The sequence below is a fragment of the Grammomys surdaster genome, unplaced genomic scaffold (genome assembly GCF_004785775.1).
Source record: "Grammomys surdaster isolate TR1022 unplaced genomic scaffold, NIH_TR_1.0 334, whole genome shotgun sequence".
Lineage (NCBI taxonomy): Eukaryota > Metazoa > Chordata > Mammalia > Rodentia > Muridae > Grammomys > Grammomys surdaster.
Genome location: NW_021604753.1, coordinates 2,790,088 through 2,811,030, shown reverse-complemented (window position 1 = coordinate 2,811,030; position 20,943 = coordinate 2,790,088). Strand labels below are relative to the sequence as shown.

General features: G+C 46.0%; 1 protein-coding gene and 1 long non-coding RNA gene across 5 annotated transcripts in view; one reads left to right on the top strand and one right to left on the bottom strand.

Moving 5' to 3' along the window:
- Snx29 (sorting nexin 29) overlaps positions 1 to 20,943 on the top strand; it is a 386,660-nt gene that overhangs the window by 57,530 nt on the left and 308,187 nt on the right. Inside the window, exons 8-11 of the mRNA XM_028778358.1 lie at positions 1,807 to 2,179; positions 13,095 to 13,225; positions 17,817 to 17,892; positions 19,830 to 19,909. Coding sequence (XP_028634191.1) covers positions 1,807 to 2,179; positions 13,095 to 13,225; positions 17,817 to 17,892; positions 19,830 to 19,909 — 660 coding nt within the window. The remainder of the gene's footprint in view (positions 1 to 1,806; positions 2,180 to 13,094; positions 13,226 to 17,816; positions 17,893 to 19,829; positions 19,910 to 20,943) is intronic.
- On the bottom strand, positions 9,382 to 12,337 carry LOC114630246. 4 transcript variants are annotated; one of them, XR_003712798.1, is made up of 5 exons: positions 12,197 to 12,337; positions 11,852 to 11,964; positions 11,576 to 11,632; positions 9,590 to 9,694; positions 9,382 to 9,454 (listed from the first exon to the last, which is right to left on the bottom strand). It is a non-coding gene; the product is annotated as an uncharacterized LOC114630246 (long non-coding RNA). The 4 variants fall into 4 exon arrangements; XR_003712796.1 differs by having other exon boundaries at positions 12,193 to 12,336; XR_003712795.1 differs by having other exon boundaries at positions 12,205 to 12,336.

The window sequence follows — 20,943 nt, the reverse complement described above, 5'->3', positions numbered from 1 at the left end:
TGGGCTTGCCTGTGTTGGGGGTGCAAGCACAGGACGCTGCAGAGAGAATGCTTTGGGCTTGCCTGTGTTGGGGGGATGCTCTTTAGATAGTGCCCTAAAAGAACAGGATATCTCTGAGCAGAGGGGACAGTGGTTCAGCTGAGATAATTTTTACCGGAAGTTGATGACACCTTGGAACATTTGGAGTTGTTAGCGAGTTGCTGTTGTTAAATACCAATCCCTATCATTCCAAATCCATTGAGGCAGTAATCATCACTGCCATCTCTTTGAAAACAATTTTAAAAAGTATTTATCCTAAGTTCTTTTTAATTTTTATTTTTGAGACAAGTCTTATCATACTGTTAGGGTGGCTTTGAAGTGACTCCAAAGCCCATGGTGGTCTTGAACTTGGATCTTTCTAGCTCCTGAGCAGTAGAATCACAACCTGACCCAGCAGTCCTACTTTTGGAATACTATTTTACCTCTCTGTTTCTATCTGTCTGTCATCTTTGTGTATGTGTGTTTATTTATACTGTGTGCGTGTGCGTGTGTGTGTGTGTGTGTGTGTGCATGTATGTCGGTGCAAAGGCAAGAAGTCAGTGTGGGGCATCTTCCTCTTTGTATACTTTGTTTTGAGACAGAATCTCTATCTGAGCCCGGAGCTCGATGATTGACTAGACTGGCTGGCCATAAGACCCTAGGGATCTGCCTGTGTCTGCCATCTGTTCCAGGGCTGGAGTTGCAGGTGTATACCTCCATGTCCAGCTTACCCCAGGGCTGGGTCCAACTTAGGCCCTTCTGCCTACTGAGCCCTCCAGCATGAGTGCCTTAGCAGCCACACACCCCTGAAGGAGATTCACATTCCCTAACTCAGCCGCCACCAACTGCCTCCAGTCCTCTCCTCTACAGTGCAGGAGTGTTGACTGGCTTGGTCTTAAGCAGGTAAACACTGACAGGACAACCCTGTCAAGTCCAGCAGACATCTTTGTATAGCATCCCTCCCTACCTCCTGGCTCTTACATCATTTCTGTTGTCTGTGGTGGTGTCCTCTGAGCCTTGGGGGGTAGGGTGGGGTTGAGGTTGGTGCAGGCGGCTCATTTAGGGCTGAGCACTCGAAGCTGCTTATTCTCAGCACTGTGACCAGTTAGTTACATTAGACGCTGCTCAGCATAAAAAGGAAGTTCTCTAAACATCACTAACCTATGGGTGTAAACATAAATATTTAGAGGAATATTTGACAATTTGAGCTTTAGCAAAATAACAGTTGTAGGTTTGGTCTCTAGTGCCTCTGACCTCCCCAGTGTTTGCTGCTTTTCTACAGGACCTGAGTTTGGTTCCTAGCACCCATGTCTCATAACTGCCTAACTCTAACTCCAAGGGATTTGATGTCCTATTTTGTTTTTTTTTTTTAATCTACAATGGTTTTGCTTATATATTGTTTTTTTCTTTTTGCATTTATGGGTTTTCTGTGTGCGTGCGTGTGCATGCGTGTATGTGTGTGAATATGTATGTCTCCGCATCTATATGTCTTTCTTGTTCTTATTCTTTGGTTCTTCTTTTCCTATTTGTTTGTTTTGTCCTATTCTGATTAATTTTCTTTTCTTTTATTATTATATGCCTGTTTCTGAGAGAGAAAGAAAGGGTGTAGATTTGAGTGGGTGGGGAAGGTCTAGGAGGAGCTAGGGACATTATAGCCAGAGTATATTGTACGGGAGAAAAAGAATCTGACTTGGTTTTGGTTTATTCTTGGTGTGGCAGTGGTTTTGCTGCCCACGGGAGTGAGGCTCGGCCTTCCTTCCGTCTGTTCCCACTGCTTTCCTTTTCCAGATGCCCGATGTAAAAGGGAGCGGAGAAGGAGGAAGAAGGTGACCAACATTGTCTCTTTTGATGATGATGATGAGGAACAGGGCACTGGGGACACTTTAAAAAAGATGCCCGGGACTGCAGAAAGCTCGGAGGAGAACTCTGACCGATCCTCTGTCAACATCATGGCAGCCTTTGAAGGCCCCTTTGGGCCAAATTCCAACGGGAGCCAGAGCAGCAACTCATGGAAAATTGATTCTGTATCTCTGAATGGGGAGCTGGGCTACCAGAAGCTTGATGTGCAGAGCATTGATGACGACGTGGATGAGAACGAGGAGGAAGTGTACAGGAACCCGTTAGGGAGGGTGCAGACGGGCCACGCTGAGTCACCAGACAGGTGAGTTCTGCTTGAGCTCTTCACGAGGGAGTCACGTGACCTTGTATGGTGAGGGAGCTGTTTTCTAGGGAAGCCAGTGGAGTGAGTGAGTTTTGGGGCTGGGGAAATGGCTCAGTCAGTAAAGCCCTGGCCATGCAAGCCTGACAACCTGAGTCCAGATCCCCAGCATCCCAGCTGGATGCAGCAGAGCAGGCGCCTGTTATCCCGGCACTCTCAGGGAGAGATGGGAGGTGGGTACCACTGGACGCTTGAAGTCAGATAGAACAAGAAAGATCCTGGCTCAAATGTGGTAGAAGAACAGCATGGACACATGAGCTTGAACTCTGACCTCCACGGGTGCACCAAGGCATGTGTGCATCATCCACGGGTGCACACGTGAACGTGGGCGTATGACCATGTACCACATATACACATAAAAATAGTGCAAGTGTTGTATTTCTTTGGAGGCATTTTTCATTCTTTAGATCTTTTTGACCTTGTCCTGATGAGAACTAAGGAAATGGAGTCTATTTAAGTGGATTTAATACAAAATTAGCATCCGAATGTGTACTTGTAATTTTTGCTTGAACATAAGGCTTTGGCTTTCACAAGGCTGGGATTTCCTGTGTCTCTAACCTGTCACAAACTCATGAGGAAAGTAGACTTGGCTTGGAGAGGTATCATTGATTAGATCTTCAGAGCCTAAGACCTTAGTTTTCGACCTTCCTAATGCTGTGGCTCTTTAATATAGCTTCTCATGCTGTGGTGACCCCGACCATAAACTTATTTTCATTGGGACTTCGTAAACGTAATTTTGCTCCTGATATGAACCATAATGTAAATATCTGTTTTCTTTTTTTTGTTGTTGTTGTTGTTTTTGTTTTATTGAGACAGGGTTTCTGTGTAGCCCTGGCTGTCCTGGAACTCACTCTGTAGATCAGGCTGGCCTCAAACTCAGAAATCTGCCTGCCTCTGCCTCCCAAGTGCTGGGATTAAAGGCGTGTGCCACCAACGCCCGGCTATATCTGTGTTTTCTGATGATCTTTGATGATCTCTGTGAAACTGTTGTTCAACCCCCCAGAGGGTCATGATCCACACAGGTTGAGAACTGCTGGCCTGAGAAAAGATAATTGTCTTGTGTAACAAAGACAACCTAAGACCTTGGCAGGGTTGGCGACATGGCTCCATCAGTAAAGAGCTTGACTGGTATGCACAGAGTTCTGGGTTTGTGCTCCGGCACTTCCTAAGCTGGGTGTGCTGGGACACCACACACCCCGTGTGTGTGCTGGCACATAGCTCCCATCAGCACTGGGGCAGGGAGGCAGGCAGGAGGAACAGAAGTTCAAGATCAGCACCCTGGCTCACATGAGACTGTCTAAAAAAAAAAAAAGCAAGGAAATGCTGAGAGCAGCACTACACCAGTGACCTTCAGCCAGTGTGGCACTACTTCGGGTTAGTGGGCATCACTTCTGTCTGGTTCGCAGAGGAAAGAGCCAAACCACACAATGTCTGAGGCATTTGACGCACATACCAGCACAGTGAGTGGAGTCACACACGCATGTACGGGTGCAGAGTGATATCCCACATGTACTGGCATACTGAGTGATGTTACAAACGTACTGGCACACTGTGTGGTGTCACACATGTACTAGCACACTGAATGATGTCACACAGACAAGCTGCTACTGCTGCTGGCTGTTGTTCACGGTTCTGTATACTCCCACTCTTTACAGATGCACTAGCCAGTTAAGTACTGTTTCTTTTCAGCTCTGAGTACGTGGTGCTAATCATGGCTGACTTCATGATTCTTCCTGGTAAAGTGTGTCATGAACAGATGTGAAAGTGTCCTTCTGTGGGACTGAGATGCCATGGTGTCCTTAACATCCACAGGGGGCCTCCAGTGCTGTGCTTCTGATGTTCATGTTTGTATAATGTTAACTTTTTTTATTTCATTGGAGACAAAGTTTTACAAAGTTTTTGGGGCTGGAGAGAGTACTCAGCGTTAATCAGACTTGTTGCTCTTGCAGAGGACCCACATTTGATTCCCAGTCCCTACACAGTGAGCCACAGTCATCTGTAAGGCTACTCCCAGGGGATCTGATGCTCCCTTTCTTCTGGTCTCTGTGGGTACCATGCATGTGATACACATGCACACATGCAGGCAAAACATCCACACACATAAAGTAAGTACATCTAAAAGTGTGACACGTGCACTGGCCATCCGCCTGTGCTCGTCTGTCATGCGCCCCATGCTGCAAGCTTCAGAGGAAAGAAAATTTCACAGTTGAGATTTGGCAAAGAGGTTGGCCATGCTGGGAGTTGGGTCCACATACACTGCCTCCCAGAACTTACTATTTTTCTTTTCTTTCTTTCTTTCTTTTCTTTTTTTTTTTTTTTGGTTTTTTTGAGACAGGGTTTCTCTGTGTAGCCCTGGCTGTCCTGGAACTCACTCTGTAGACCAGGCTAGCCTCGAACTCAGAAATCAACCTGCCTCTGCCTCCTAAGTGCTGGGATCAAAGGCGTGCGCCACCACTGCCCGGCATTATTTTTCATGTTATTACATAATTCAGTTGTTTTATATAATGATCACCTTTGCAGAAGCGTGAGATTCCCAGGTTAAATTCTTGTTTCTGGAGTCTGGGAGAGTATTCAGGCTGAGATCAGTGTTTGTGTGGATTTACTAATGATAGGGCTTTCCTGTTAGCCAGAACCTGACATGAGCAGAGGGATCTGAGGGAGGTGGGAACAGCTTCGTTCACGTCTGACAGTGTGAGCTGAGGTGCTAGTGTTCTCCTGTCCATGGACTTGGACCACACAGTTCTCCTACTTCTCAGAAGCACAGCGCTAAGGAAGGCTCCTGGATTTCAGCTCCCACACTAGAGCCTGTAGGACACCCAGCATGCAGTCTCACGAAGCAGGACCTCATGGAATCCCTCTCATTGGTTCTGTGTCTGCAGAACCCTCTCTTGCTAAATGCTTCTGTCACTGTTGATTATTTATGTTGTTTGCTTTTATTGTTGTTTTGGGGTAGGGTCTCTGGATGTAGCTCAGGCTAGCCTTAGATACATCATCTTGCCTCTAGAATGTCATCTGTATAAGGCTATTTTCTACACCCAACTATTTGTTCAAGTCATTTCCCAGCAGCAGTATTCATATCCACAGACTATGGATGGTTTGAGCCCAGGAACGAAGTCTGAGCCCTCTTGTTTTAGTCATAATTCTGTGAAATAACTAGTGTTGTGTGTTCCTTCACCACTTTAACTCTGCCTGTATGTCACAGTCTCTTTGTTTGTGTTTGTTTGTTTGTTTATTCTGAGACAAGGTGTCATGTAGCCCAGCTTGGCCTGGGCTGAGATTCTGGTATGTATCTCTATCCCTGTCTTGTTCTGAATTTTCTTCTTCTTGATTTGGATAATTGACACTTGGGATTGTGGAGTGTGATGAGTTTAACTCTGTAGGTAGACTGGCAGGGGGAGTCACAGTTCAAATCCAGAGACAGTTTGCTGGTGGAACTCTGTCTTTCTCTGGAGAGGTTGGTGTTTTTGTATTACAGCCTCTGTTGTTTGGCTGAGGACCACAGGACAATCTTTTAACTAACACTCTACTGATGCAAATGTTAATCTTTTAAAAAATATCCTCACAGCAACTTCCAGCATAGTGTTCTACTAACTATCTGATAAAGTTTCCCAACCAAGTTGCCACAAATATTTATTGAAACTGCCTTTAGTTCTGAGTGCCCTTGGAATGCCGCTGCATTCTGTGGCTTTGAAGATGATGGGTTGTGTGAGTCAATGCCTGAAATCCGGGCATCTCTCTTCTTACCCTTGGTGCCAGTGGTGTGCAGCCTGGAGGGGGAGACCACCTTGTAAGAAAGGGTGGCTGCTGGCATTGTGATGTGTAAAAGGCACAAAGCAGTGTTGGGTGACCTTGGGAGCCTGGGCCTCCATTGACCATGGACAACCTCTCACCAGTGTACAGGGGCATCTTGATTGAAGAGTCTGCAGAGCAACCTGGGGAGGAGCTGAGCAGTGATGAGTGGCTTATTGAGTAATACTTGGCTTTTGGGTTAAGCTCATCATCACAGGAGGGGTCTAGAGTCTGCACACAGCAGTCATGTTGGGGAGTGTGGCCAGGCTAGGGGGCTCAGCTAGGCTTGCTATTGCTTCTGGCAAAATCTGATGCTTGCTTGTTCTTCGGATGGTCTGGTGGTCCAAATTTGGGCTTTCTCTGTTTGTTGGTAATTTACTCATTTCTTTGGTAGCAGATCCCTCTTTATCCAGTATCTATCACAAACATTGGCTTGGCTTTTTGTTTTTCTTCGAGATAGGCAATAGCTTAAGCTTAATTATGGCAAGGAGAGTTGTGCTCTGACACCAGTAAAGAAGTGAGTTTGGAGGATGTTGGGGTAACGCAGAGGTACAAGCATGAGCCATGTCCATCACCTAGTGACTAAGCTCCTCATACCTGCTAGGAGTCTACAGCAAGAGTGCCCTGAGCTGTAGCTGAGGCCTGTCCAGTACAAGGACCAGGCTAGCTCCACGGCCCCAATTCCAGGCCCGAGCAGACACTTGCACAGGCAGGCATGAAGGCTGTGCATGGGGGTTGCTGATATTGGGGGTTGGGGGGTGTTGTGTGTGTAAGATGGTTAACAAAATATTTGAACCTGGGTGGAGAATCTGCCCTGAGGACATTGTCTTAACTCAGGAAGAGCTGAGCAGCAAGATTCCAAAGTCCTGTTCAGAGAAGCAGAACACCTGGTCTGACCTGAATATGTACCAGGCATGACCCTGCCAAGGAGTTTGTCCTCATGTGTGCAGAGCATAGAATCCTAACACTGTTTTGTTCTTAGAACTGGTTTTGTGTAATTAATTAATTAATCAATTAATTTATTTTGGGGTGAGGAGAGGCCCTTGGGCAATTTTCTTCTGTCAGTTTGTTTTTGCAATATTAGGGATTGAGCTCAGTTTTCTGTAGCCCTGGCTTTCCTGGAATAGGACAGGCTGATAATAGACCAGGCTGGCCTTAAATTCCCAGAGATCTTCCTGCTCCTGCCTTTGAGTGCTAGAAATAAAAGAGTACACCAGAATGTTCACTGTGAACATCTTATGTGATGAGTGAGCTTGTCTGGTAGTATGGAGATGAACTTGTACAGTAATGTTGAATGGGAAAGATGTAGAAAGTTTATGTGCACTGTCACTGTGATCATGTAAGCGAGGAGAAATGGCCACCACTGTAGACCTGATGCTTGCCTGTTGTCGGGGTGATCTAGTGGCACACATTTGGGCATTCTTTGCTGGTCCTTTAACCACTTCCCTTTATCCAGTATTACCATGAATGCTGGCTACCTAGGAAACCCTTTCACCTAGCTGTGCTTGGACTTTATTTTTAACATTGTCTAGATTTTGAAACAAGTATTTTGTTTTAATGATAAACAATATTTTCTGTTATTTTTAAGCCAATTTTAAATCTTTTTTATATTATTTGTGTGTGTGTCTGCTGTGCATGTGTGCTTGTACATGTGTGTGTGTGTGTATGTACATGTGTATATATATATATATGTGTACATGTGTGTGAAGACATTTGTAAAGACAGTTCTCTCCTTTCATCATATGGGTCAGACTCGGTTCATCAGGCTTGACAGCAAGGGCCTTTATCTGCTGAGCCATTTTGTTGACTTTTTAAAGCCAATCCAGGTGTCAACTGAGACAGTGGTCCTTGAGGGCTACTTTCTCTTGGGTTTGGCACCTCAACCTTCGTGGCTCTGGCCTTACTCTGACTCACACAGGCTGCTAGGAAATGTCCAGAGTTATCTGAGAAACAAGAAGAAAAGTCCACATCCCCAAAGAGGTAGTGAATGTTCGGAGCTAAGATTTGTTCATCCCACCAGGCAAGAATAAGGCCAAGTTTGAAGCAAGCTTTATTAAATACTGGCTAGGACAATGGACACTGGCCAGGGCCATTCCTGGGATTCCCAGAGAATGGCCATGAATTATGTTAGCCTGGTGCTTATGAAGGCAAAACCAACACGGCTGTGCACGTCCTGCCTTTGTCAAGTTGTTGGCAAACATACATCCTGATGTCCTTCCTGCCTATGTAACTCCTCCTACAGGGTCTGTATGTATATGTGACTCTTATACAGGGTCAAGCATGTCCTGTATAGTTGGGGCAACCAACCTTGTTTATAAAAGTGAAAAGTCATGGCTTGTCTGCTTACATGGACAACAGCCCCCAGCATTCCAGGAAGTTGTCTGTTCTTGGCTAGATGGGATTTGAATTTTTGTTTTATAGATCTCTTAAACACAGTAATTTAAACTTAAACATCTAACTTTAACTCCCACAGACTGGCCAGTACTGCTCCCCTCTCTGAGAACATGCCCTGCCTGCATGCTACTATAAACTGCATGCCACTATATGAACTGATAACATGACCACTCCATGGTATAGTTAAGAGAAAGGTTATCATTGTAGATATGAGGGAGAGAACCATCAGAGGCACCTGGACGAGTTCAAAACAGAGAGAGAGAGAGAGGTAAACTGGATATGGGTAGCTATTTGTAAGAGAGAGGAGAAGAGCAAGGGGTGGAGGATAGAGAGATCAGAGCAAGAAAGCAGGAAGAGGAGCCTAGAGAAGAGCCAGGTCATGAGATGGGTGAGGAACCTAGGGGAGGAGGCAACTAGGTTGTTAGCATGGACTTGAAATGCTGATGGCACTGTAAGTTAATTGAAGAACCACAGATCCCCTTTTGCTGAGGTAAGGAAGTAGCCACTTTTGGTAGAACGAGCTTTACAAGTTCCTGAAGAATGCTGGCTAACTTCTAGAAAACCTATAGTCCAGGTTGAGTTGGGCTAAGACTCAATTTTGGACACGTCATTTGGCTTGCCTTTTTTGGGAGCAGCCTGGCAACCACCTGCTGCATCAGAGTCAGTAGAGGATAGTTCCAATAGCCTAGAGGCATAGCCATTTTTACCTAAAACTTGGGGCAGAGGGTCAGTGGCCAGGACTGAGGCAGGAGCTATCCCTTTTTCACCTCTGCCCCGCTGTCTAAATGTGCTTGTGCTGGTCATGGAAGGAAGCAAATGATTCACTTGTAAGAGTCTGTTAGGACCAATCCCTGGGTTTCTTGTCATGAGCAAGAAGGTAGATATTCATAGTCAGAATAACAAAAGTTGTACATTATTACGTTGGGTTCAAGGTGGAAGCCAAGAAATTCACTTCCGAGACAGAAGCTTAAAAATAAAAGCTTTATTTTCTGTGACACAGGGAGGCGGCCGGTTTGCAGGATCTGAATCTCAACCCTGAAGGGAGATTACAACATTTTTAGAGGGTGGGAACAGAAAGTGAGACGGAGCAGAATGCTCTGTTGCATTGACTAATTATATTTTGACACAAGGGGTTAAACAAAGAAGTTAAAGTAGGTCGATGAGCCTTACCTGGTCACCTGGTTTCAGGGTCCTTGAGTCAGCTTTGGCAGTCAGGTCCCCTCCTGGACTCTGGTCCAGAATTCAGAATGATGAGAGAACAAAGGCGTGGGCAAGCTGCACACAGTCAATTAAGTCAAGACAGGCAGTATGTTTGCTCTTTGCATGCTTTAGTGTAGATAGTGGGATAACAACAGCTTCCCTCTGTATGTCCTTTACTGGTTAACATATAAACATGAAACATCTGAAGAAGCAGGATAGGAGTTGGTTCTGGGGCCTGCGAACATGAACTCGGTTTTAGCCTTGCCAGCAAGATGAAACTTGTTCCTGAGATGCGTGGACTCAGGAAACTGTCTCTTAGTCATCATGCTGAGTCATCACACAAGGTTCAGACTCTAAATTCCTAACGACCTGAACCTGTCTTCCCAAGGTTGTTCACCTGTGCGACATATCTTTTCTGAAGGTCAGGTCCCACTTATAACAGAAGTCTCTGATTTGAGGGTCAGGATCCCGAAGGAGACTCTCCAGCCACAAGGTAGATCAAGGTGGTGTCTCTCCAGATGTGCAAAGAAGAACATTGTTCTTGGTCTCTGCTTATGTACCATGCAGTGGGTGTCATGGGGCTTTAGGACTGTGTCAGGTTATCTTGAGTGAGTAATGTCACTGGGTTCTGGTTATTAGGTGCAGCCTTGGGTTAGTTGGGTTGGATTCCCAACTAAGCTATGCTTACTTGTCTAAAAGGCATTTTTACTATGCTTATAACACCCACCCAATGCTAGCCCCAGCCAGATTTGGTTGTTGGATTTTAAGGACTTGAAAGAAACACCACCTATAAGAGTGTGCCACACAGTCTAAGATGTTTACAGAAAAAAATGTCTTGACCTGTGCCCTAAAATAAAGAAAGGATGCATATAGAGGCTGATGCAGGCAGGAGGCCGGACTCCATTGTGGTTTGCTTTGGAGGTCTCAGTCTGGGTACTGTTGTATATGATCAGCCGGTGATAATGTTTTGAGACAGGGTCTCCCCATGTAGTCCAGGTTGGCCTTGAACTCATCACAGCCCCCCCTTCCTCGACCTCACAAGCATAGGAATTACAGATATGAGCCACCATGCCTGTGGTTGGGGTCTTTCTCTCTCTTTGTGGTGCTGCAGATTAAACCTAGAGCTTTGTACATGTAAACACTGCACCACTGAACCACAAGTTTGTGAAACAGGGCCTTGTTATATTGCCTAGTCTAGGCAGTCTCCCGAGTGCCAGAATTTTAGGTGTGTACCACCAGACTCTGCTAAGGTACATAAGTTGGGGCTGAGGAGATAGATGACTTGCTGGTAAAGAACACTGGCTGCTCTTCTAGAGGACCCAACTTCAGTTTCCAGCACTCACTTGGCAGCTCAGAGCTATGAGGGCACAGTAAAACCACTGAACTGAACTGCTCCATGGCTAGAAAGAAAGCTTTATTTGGGAAAGTTCAATTTGCTATGGCTATCTCTGGGGGGGCTTAGTGCATAGCAAAAGACTGGGAAAGTATCACCAGTTTTTTAAGAGAAGGGTTGAGAGGGAACCTGGTAGTTAGGGTGGGGGTTCCTGTGGGTCAGGACAGCCTGGGAACTAGGAGGGGATTTTGATGTGTTGCAAGTATGTGTTGATAGGGAACTAGATGCCTGCAGGGACAGAGGAGGGCAGTAGAGACTCTCTGACAAGCAGAAACCTGCCTCACAGATTCTGAGGCTCTGCTTTTAGGGCTTTGTTTATCTACTAGCAGCCCTTCTGTTTACCTGGTCAGAGTGCAGCCCGAACTGATCCCAGACTGTCATTTTAGGGAACCCACTTTGGACCTAACAGCAATGGTCTGTAACTTTAGTTCCAGGGGATCTGACACCTTCTGACCTCTGTGGGTACTGTATGCACATGGTGCACAGACATACACACAGGCAAAGACACGGCTCTTTAAAAGTTTAAATTACATAATTTGATTTCCCCCTTCCCCTTTCCTTACTTGTTGTAGTAGTAGGTGTGATGTTGATCTGTTGAGCTTCCTCGTGTTCTCAGTGCACTGTAAGAGGGTCAGAAGGTCAAGGCCATCCTTACAGCATTCTCCACCCGCCTGGGACACCTTAGACCCTGTCTCAAGCAAAGAAGTAAAAAACCCAAAACTCTTGGTAAAACCAAAAATCTACATCCTTCCTCCCCAACAGAATCAAACCAAAGCAAGACCCCAAGTTGGTGATAGGTTGAGCTACACAAAGAACTCGTGAGTGCTTGCCAGCCTCACCCTTCCAGTGCTGGGATTATAGGTGTACTGTAGCTGTAGTTTGCTAGTTTTGGGGTCCTTCTTTCTTCCATCCTTTTCTACGCTGTTTCTTCCTTCCTTTCAGCCTCCTCACACTAGATAGGAGAGAAAGAAGGATAGAGAGGTGTGATGATAATTTTAACTACATTGCTATCTGGATTCACGAATGGAACACCACACACACACACACACACACACACACACACACACACACACACACCAGTTAATTCAATGCCTTTGGCTAGCTCAAAGTTTGGGCACTCCTAAACCTTCCCCTGTTACCCCAGGCCAATCGGGGAAACGGCCAATGGCCGGCCACCCACCCACATTCTCACATGACTGGTTGGCTTTCCCTCCTGTAGCTCCTACGTCCCATCCTTCTTCCCTGAGTCATGGCGATTTTCTGTCTCTTATCCTCTTTCCAGTGCCCTAGCCCACACAATTCCTGTCTCCCTTTGCCCAGCCATTGGCTGCTGACATCTTTAGTGATCGATAAAAAACCAATTGAGGACAAGGACCTTCAACCTTTGGACACACAGGTTCCCCATTAAATCAAAACATTAAAACCAATCTCTAACAGAGAGGGAAGGAATGAGATCCCTGAATAAAGTCAGGGGTCTGAAAGGGGGCAATATTATCTACAATTAGACTACTTCCTGCTGATCAGGAAAGGGGCATCGAGTTCCTTGAGGCAAGTTTGATCTTAGCAATCAGGATATCTAATTTCTTCTTCTTGTTGTTTCTTCTCTACACACAACTACCTAACAAACTGTGATCAACAACAACCAGCAACAGTCTACAGCAACCAACATCTAACTGACAACCCACTAACAAACGACCTCACCTCTCAGGGGCCTCTAAAAAGTTCCTAGAATTCCAAACATCACACAGTTGCAGAAGCTATCTGCAGCTGGCAAAATCACACCTCTGCCAGAGCTCAGCCTTCCACTTTCTTACAGGGTGACATGATTGATGTCTGTGTCCTCTTGCAGACTATAAGCTCCAAGAGCACATAATAACCATTTGTTGGCTCTTTGCCCTTGTGATGAACACAGTACTTGCTTTTAGGAGATACTCAGCAAGCTCTCATAAATGAGTACTTAAAGGGTCCTTTCTGAGTTCTGTGGTCCTGATTTTAGCCCCATCTAGGCCTGGGGACTTGAGGAGCCCCAATGCTGTGGTATGTGTGGAGGTCCTGTCATGCAGATGTGTTCTTTCTCCATAGGACACTGGATGGGAGCGCCAGCCTCCCCCAGGTACATGGCTGGGCCCCACTGCAGGTGCTTCATGGAGATGCTGATGCGGACGCCGATGTCCTCTTCCCTGTCAGTGGAGTGGGCTCCTATGGTGCATCAGGTGAGTGTGTCCTATCTTCTCCAATAAGAGCTTCTGTTCCAAGAACCAGAGGGGTTTTTGACTTATCTGTACAGGTAGGAATAGGTAGGAACTAGAAGATCTGAGGCTCAGGGCAAGCATGGCTTGTGGACATTCAAAATTAAGAAGTAGCTTAGAGATTTCCTTTAGAACTGGAGTGTTATAGATGCTGCAGCAGAATGCCTTGGGGTAAACTGGTTGACAAGACCCTAGGAGACTCACCTGCCCCTAACGATTTGTTGCTAAACTTGGTCACATCAAAGTTAACCATAACCAGTGACCATTATTTTGCACCTTAGGAGATGGGAGAAGCCACCTGAACTCTGTAGAGGCCCCACCCAGCACCTGTGCTTCTCTTTCTGTGTGTGCTTCTCTTTCTGTGTGTGCTTCTCTTTCTGTGTGTGCTTCTCTTTCTGTGTGTGCTTCTCTTTCTGTGTGTGCTTCTCTTTCTGTGTGTGCTTCTCTTTCTATGTGTGCTTCTCTTTCTGTGTGTTCATTCTCCTTCTGTGTTTGCCTATTTGGTGATGGCTTCAGAGATGTACAGCTAATCTGAGAGCATTCTTCAGTTCATCTGGTCTTACTTCATCCCCTCGGATCTAACATTCTTACCTTCTTTGTCCTTATTTCTAGCTTCAGTGGCTGCTTGTTAAGTTGAGGAGTATATTAGCTCATTCTCTGTTGCTGTGATAAACACAATGACCAAAAGCAATTTATTAAAAAAATGAATTTATTCTGGCTTCTAGCTCCAAAGAGTTAAGAGACCATCACAGTAGGAGGCATGGCATCAGGCATGCATGACAATCAGAGAAGGAAGCTGAGAGTTCCTATCATCCACCATAAATAAGGCGTATAGTGTAAGTGCCCATGGTGGCCAGAAGAGGGCATTAGGTCTCCTGGCACTGGAATTATAGGCAATTAATCGTGAGCCACTAGATGTGGGTGTTGTGAGCTGAATGTAGGTCCTCTGGAAGAACAGCAAGGGCTCTTAACCACTCACTGACCCATCTCTTCAGCCCCATAGTCAAATCTTTTACAATTACATTTACTTGTTTATGTATTTTGAGTGTGAGTGTGTGGAGATGTGTCATTGCATGTGCAGAGATCAGAGGACAACTTTTGGGAGTCACTTCTTTCTTTCCGGGGGTCACACTGAGATCATCAGGCTTGACAACACATGCCTTTATATATTGAGCCATTTTGTAAGTCTAGTAGTTTTTATTCTGAGACATTGTTTCTCTAAGGCTACTTATGTTGCTTTTCAACTAGCTGTCTTCCTGCCCCCTCAAGTGGCTGGGATTACAGTTTATGCTAATGGCCATGACTTGAGGCTGTTTTTTTTAATTACCAGTGTGAAGGAAAAATGTATAGAATGTGTCTCCCGAATGCTTGGGAAAAATGTATAATGTGTCTTCCGAATGTATCCCTAGTTTATCTGTTACTTCTTGCCAGGACTGTTACAAAATGGCTTCTCAACAAGCCTGCACCGGCTCCTTTTGCCCATTTCTATCTGTTCTTCTTTTATCAGCTAGAGCAAATACAGAGAACAGTCAAATTTCATCATTCCCATGCTCTGGCACTCCCTCTGCACTTGGGCTAGTTTGCTGTTGTTACTGTAGCCATTAAGCCACCTCCAAGCAGTGGAGCCTCACCCCTCTCATCTCTTATCCACCTGCTTCTGTTTCTCACTCGCTCTCCCACCTTCTGTATTCCCAGTCATCCCTCAGGTTGTAGCTTAGATGTCCTCATTTTTTTTTTTCCTTTTTCTTTTTGAGACATAGTCTTGCTATATATCCATGGCTGGCCTCAAACTCATGTAGACCAGGCTGACCTTAACTTGTGGCAGTCCTCCTGCCTCTGCCTTCTGAGTTCTGGAACTAGAACACAAAGCTTTCTTGACAAATAACACTTTTTAAAAAATGCCTTTTTTTAAAAAAATTTCTCCCTTCTTGGACAGGTCAGGTTTCATGTCCCATACTGTATAACCCTGAAAAGCTGTCTTCATTTTTCTGATGGAGATATTGTGCAGAGACAGATCTGTGTATAACTAGACAGTGCCTGTCCTTTCTAGTCTGTGAGGTTCACAAGTACAAGGCCATGCCTGTCTTCTAGTGTTACCCTTCGTTTGAGACCGGTCAGTTCTGAGCACCCAGTTGGGACTGTAGGTAAACTCCTGCTGAGTGGATGAGCGGATGGTTGTAGACAGTGAAGAGATGCTGCAGGGCAAGGATGTGAAGTGTTGGGAGAATGATGGCCACACAGGACACAGGGCAGACAGAGGTGCTGAGGCAGGAGAGCCAGGCGGTCAGAGGGACAAACGTACTTCAGGTCAGTTTAGTGAGCCTGCCTGCTGACGTGAGGAGGGATCAGCCCAGTGCTCAACAGATGCTTCACTTACAAACTCCAGGATCCTGCTAAGTCAGGTCAGTCCTTGGGCTTTGTGTCTTCTTCTGTGAAGTTAAGATAATACAGACTGGGGGTAGAGCCCAATGGTAGAGCATCTTCCCAGCTCCTGTGTTCTCTCCCACCACCATACATAGAATAAAAGATGCCAGTGGCTGTTGTTTATGTTCTGTGTGCCAGTGCATCTGGCCCACCTCAGTGCTGGCCGTGTGTATGCCACACAGAGGGGCCAAGTCAGTGCTGTATCTGGAATGACCTTTATTCCAGCCATGCATGGTATTGGACTCTGTCAGTTGTGACTGAATTTCAGCATTGAAGATGACTGAGCTGAGGTAGCCTCCTGCTGAGGGATCCTTACAAGACACTGAGCCTTCTAATCAGAAATTAGCATATGAGCAGAGTGAGGGATAATTTAGTGACACTGGAGATTTTGGATATTGTGTTTGTCAGTTCCTGCCACTGTAACAAAATACTTGGGATGTCAGCTTATAGGGAGGAAAGGTTTATTTTGGCTCACAAGCTTAGAGGTCTCGTTCCATGTTCAGCTGCTGCACTGTCTTGTGGTGAGGCAAAGCATCATGTTTGGGAATGCACGATGGAGGAAGCTGCTTACCTTATGGTGGCCAGGAAACGTAGAGAGATAGGAAGGGACCTGGGTCCCAGGATCTGATTCTTCAAGGCCACATCCTCCAGGGAACCAGGTCCTGCCTCTTACAGTCCTATTGTGGCACCATGAACTAAGGATTAAACAAACCATAAGCCTTTGCCAGGAACTGTAACCTTAGCTGATTCACCTGGCTCTGTGGTGAGTGGACGGCAGGTGCCTCTGAGCTAAGAGTCCAAAAGGAAATAGGATTATAAGGTTCAGGGGTTTTAAAAATGCAGGAGGCTGCTGAGGTCTCAGTAGAACTTCCTGATAGCCAGAAACGATGAGCCAGGATTTAGGGCTGAGGTTTCAGCCAAATGAGGGAGTTTGGGAGTTATCATCTTGAGAGGTAAGAGTATACACTAGACTTATAGGATTATTCAAAGTCACAGGGGTCAAAGAGCAATTGATGGCTCACATATGTAATCCCAGGCCTCAGGAGGTGGAGGCAGGATTGTTACAAATTTGCAAGCTACAGGGTGAAATCTTGTCTCAAAACCACAATATAAAATTTAATTATGTCAAATAATTGTTAAAATGTTGTACAGTAGGCCAGACAAGTATGATAGGCACATGTTTGTAATTCCAGCAATCAGAAGGCTGAGGCAAGAAAAGGTTGAGTTAGAGGCCAGCCTGGGTTACATAGGGAGACCCTGTCTCCAAACAGAGCAGAGCAAAGCACAACAAAACGGGAAGCAAGGCATAGAGAGGCTGCGTGGCTGGACTGGAGTTGACAGTGGGGCCCTGCAGATGCCAGTAGCATCTGCACCCTTTAGCCTCACTGCTAGGTAGCAAGAAGGGGAGAAGTAGTCACTTGGTTTCTCATCTGATGCCTCACAGTCCTGGGATGGAAACCAGGCTTGAAGTGCCCTTGGGGTACTGGAGCCAGTGGGGGTTGCCTGGAATGTGCAGCCAAAGGTGAGAAAGGATTTATCTCCTCCAGGCTCATTTCCCTTAAGCCTAAGAGAGGCCCAGAGGATTGTTCTGCCTCTGTGGCTCCTTTGCCTGAATGAGCAAGGGTTCCCCTGAGTGATACAGTCTTCCTGGACATCCAGCCCCAGATCTCCAGGTCTGCACTTTTTTCCTGGAAGGAGGCCTGAGCATGCATCTGCAACAATTAGAAACATTCTTTGCCTGTTTGTTCTAGAGATTCATGGTCTCACTTCCTTCCCCAAATGCTTAGTGGCTTTTGTCTAGTAGAAAGTGTCAGACTTCGTCAATGCTGAGGTGCTGCTGCCCTCTAGTGTCCACTGCAAGCATGAGGAACTAGTCTAACAACCCTGCTTCTGCTGTGGGCCCTAGATTATGGACTTTGGGAATAACTTCCCTTGCTTCAGGGTTTTTAAAAAAAAGGCACATGTAGCAACTAGTGCTGAGTCTCAATGATGCCTTCTAAGAAGAAATGGGTAGCAGATGAAGTCTGTGTGTGGGTGGGAAGAGTTTAAAGGGAGCCAGTAGACCAGCTGGGCACATGGTAAGGAGAAATGGTGTTGAAAATAAAGCCTCACCCTCTCTCTGTTTCTGCAGATGCCCCTGTGGGAAGTCTGGAGAATGGAACAGAAACAGAGGACCACATAATCCCAGAGCCTGGCATTCGCTACAGGTCAGTATCAGGACACCAAGCCCATCAGTGGACTGGGATGTGCTGTTTATGTCTCTGCCTTTTATTCTCATTTGAAGATCGGTGGTACGTGTTGGAGTTGAAGACTGAGGCCTGACCTCATGCTTGTGCTCAGATGCACAGCTGTTGGGGTCATGGGTGACCATTCACCCAGTCAAACTACTTTATAAGACAGCATCCTAGCTGGGTGGCCCCTCAGTGGCAGAGCACACGTACAATGTGCAAAAAGCTCAGGGTTCCATTCTCAGCACACAGAGAAGAGTCAGCAGCCATCAAACCTCATTTGCATGCCCCTGTCCTCGCCACAGCCCTGCCGCCATACTGAGTACCTCCACCCCAGCCTTCCTAGTTAAAGTTTGATAGTAGTTGATAGTGGTGCTTATCAGCCCTAGTGTTAAATGATGTCTAGGCCAAGGGTGAAGAGGTACTAGCTGTACGTGATTAGTGTATTGCCTGGCAGCTTGTAAGTGCAGAAGCTTTTCTCTTTCACATAAAAAAAAAAAAAGGAAATCTAAGTTGTCAGTGTCACTGTTGCTCACAGGGGACATTGCTCTGGTTTCTGTCAGTGTCGCTGTTGCTCACAGGGGACATTGCTCTGGTCTCTGTCAGTGTCACTGTTGCTCACAGGGGACATTGCTCTGGTCTCTGTCAGTGTCACTGTTGCTCACAGGGGACATTGCTCTGGTCTCCCGAACATCACCTCATCTCTGTTGCTATTATCTCTTCCTCTCTCTTCACAATTTTCAATTTCTTCACAATTTTGTCTTGAAGTTATCCATCTGTGTGCTCGACTTAGCTTCAAGGTAAGGGGGTCCTTGCTGGCCCACACTTTGCTTGGTATTATGTCACCCAGAACAGACAGGATTCTGAAAATGACACACCATGAAGGGCCTGATACTACTGAGCCCAGTCTCATAAAGGGTGGTGTCACTGCACCCTTCCAGGACCCTCACTGCACCCTTCCAGAACCCTGACTCCTTTCTTGTTATGTTTTTGAGCCTTTTCCAAATGCAACAGTGATCAAGGAATGCGAGCCCCAGCCACGGGGTCTCTCTGCTGCTTATGGACAAACCAGTGCTATCGTTTATATTAGAAATTGATTGTAGGTATGCACACAGTCCAGTTACCTGCAAACAGTCATTATGCTCTCTAAGCCTCTTAGAGCACCAGCCCTGCTTACAGGGGGATGCTGGAGCCTGTTGTCATGACATTTCTATATCCACTGATTAATGCATAGCCTGGTTCCATGTCTGTCCTCATTTAAAGGCATCTGGTTTAGAATCTAAAAGAGATGTAGCTCAGCTGTAGGAGAGTGCTTGCCTCACATGCATAGAGCTCTAGGTTTGATCCCTAGCACCATATAAAACTGAGTATGGTGCTTGGGAAGCGAAGACAGAAGGATCAGAAGTTCAAAATCATCTTTAGCCACATAGCAAGTTCTAGCCTGGGATCCATGAGAGACTATCAGAAACAAATGCTGTTGACTAGTTGACACTGGATAGTTATGTTCCACGCTTGTCTGAGTGAAGCTTATATAACATGTGGGGCACTTGCACTAGGGACATGGACCCAGGGGCTATTCTAACTAGGAAAAGTGATAATATAAACCACAAGAATGTGACAATATAGACCACTGAAAGGTCGTGTGTTCACAATTGGAAGAGGAAGGCAGTGGTTTCTTCCTTACCCTAGCTGCAGACATCCCCATTGAGTGGCTCTAACTTTTCCCTCATTAATGAGCAGCTTACAAAGGGTGTTTGAATTGATTTCAGAGTTACCAGTAAATTTCAGTCATCCGTCAAGGCAGCTGCATTGTTTTTCCAGTAGATTCCTGGGGTAATATTTTGCCTGTGAGTGTTGTGTGTGAAGTCGTGTTTTGGGATGAGTGTAACTTCCTTCTGTCTACTTTCTCCCAGTAGGGAAGCCGGTTCTCCAGGCCGAGGAAGTCCTCTGAGTAGCTTGTTGCCTTCTGCCTCAGTGCCTGAGTCCATGACAATCCGTGAGTATTCTCTGAGGCTGGCATGTGTGCCAGCAGTGCTTATCCTAGACAGGTGTGGACATTGCAAGCAGGCATGAAGTTAGTGAGTGTTTACTTTCTGTGTACCTGATTGTGGTATCACTGTAGGCTTCCAGACTGTGGCCAGATTGTGGTGCTTGGGGGTGTGTCTGCTAAAAAATACAAGGAACCTTCTGTGCCTTCTGTGGTTTCTAAGCTACCTTCTGTGTGCTACCAGCAGTAAGAGATTCTTCTAGCTGACTTTACTTGTGACTCTGGACAAATCAGTTTTGCTGATGATATAGTCTAATGACCAGATGGTGCAAGTCATTTCCAGCTCCAGCTCCAGGATAAAGTATTAGAGACACAGCAATGAAGGGTGGGTGTGAATGGCCCATATTGCCTACCTACACACAGACACAGACACAGACACACACACACACATATACAGACACAGACACACACACAGACACAGACACACACACACACACACACACACACACACACACACAATTGTTTAACAAGATAGATGTTCTATGACTAGGTCAGCAGGTGGGGGGTTGGGCTGGTGCCCTGACTGGGTTGGCAGAGGGGGCTAGGGTGAGACTCCATGATCATCAGAGGCCAGTGCTCTTCCTTTTCCCGACTGGCTGTTGTATTTGCTTTCTGAGCTCTAGCCATCTCATTCCTACCTCTGATAGCAGGAGGGAGGTGGGCAGAGGCCAGGCTTTCTGTTTCCATATCACATTCAGGGATCTACACTTGGATAGTATAAAAATTACACCTTTCTTCCTCACTAGCCTTTGGGTGAAAATTAGTATTTCCTTCAGACACCAATGTGCAACAAACCCTGAGCCCATAGTGGTGATGGCAGATGGAGAGTGACTGTCTCCCAGAGAAGTTACAGGCCCCTTTAACAGCATCCCAGGATGCCATTTCTACTTGGAAATCCATTATCATAGAAATACATAGAAACTTACGTATAGATCTCCTGGATCTCCACATCTGGACCTTTCTGTTTGCCCATGCACACTCTC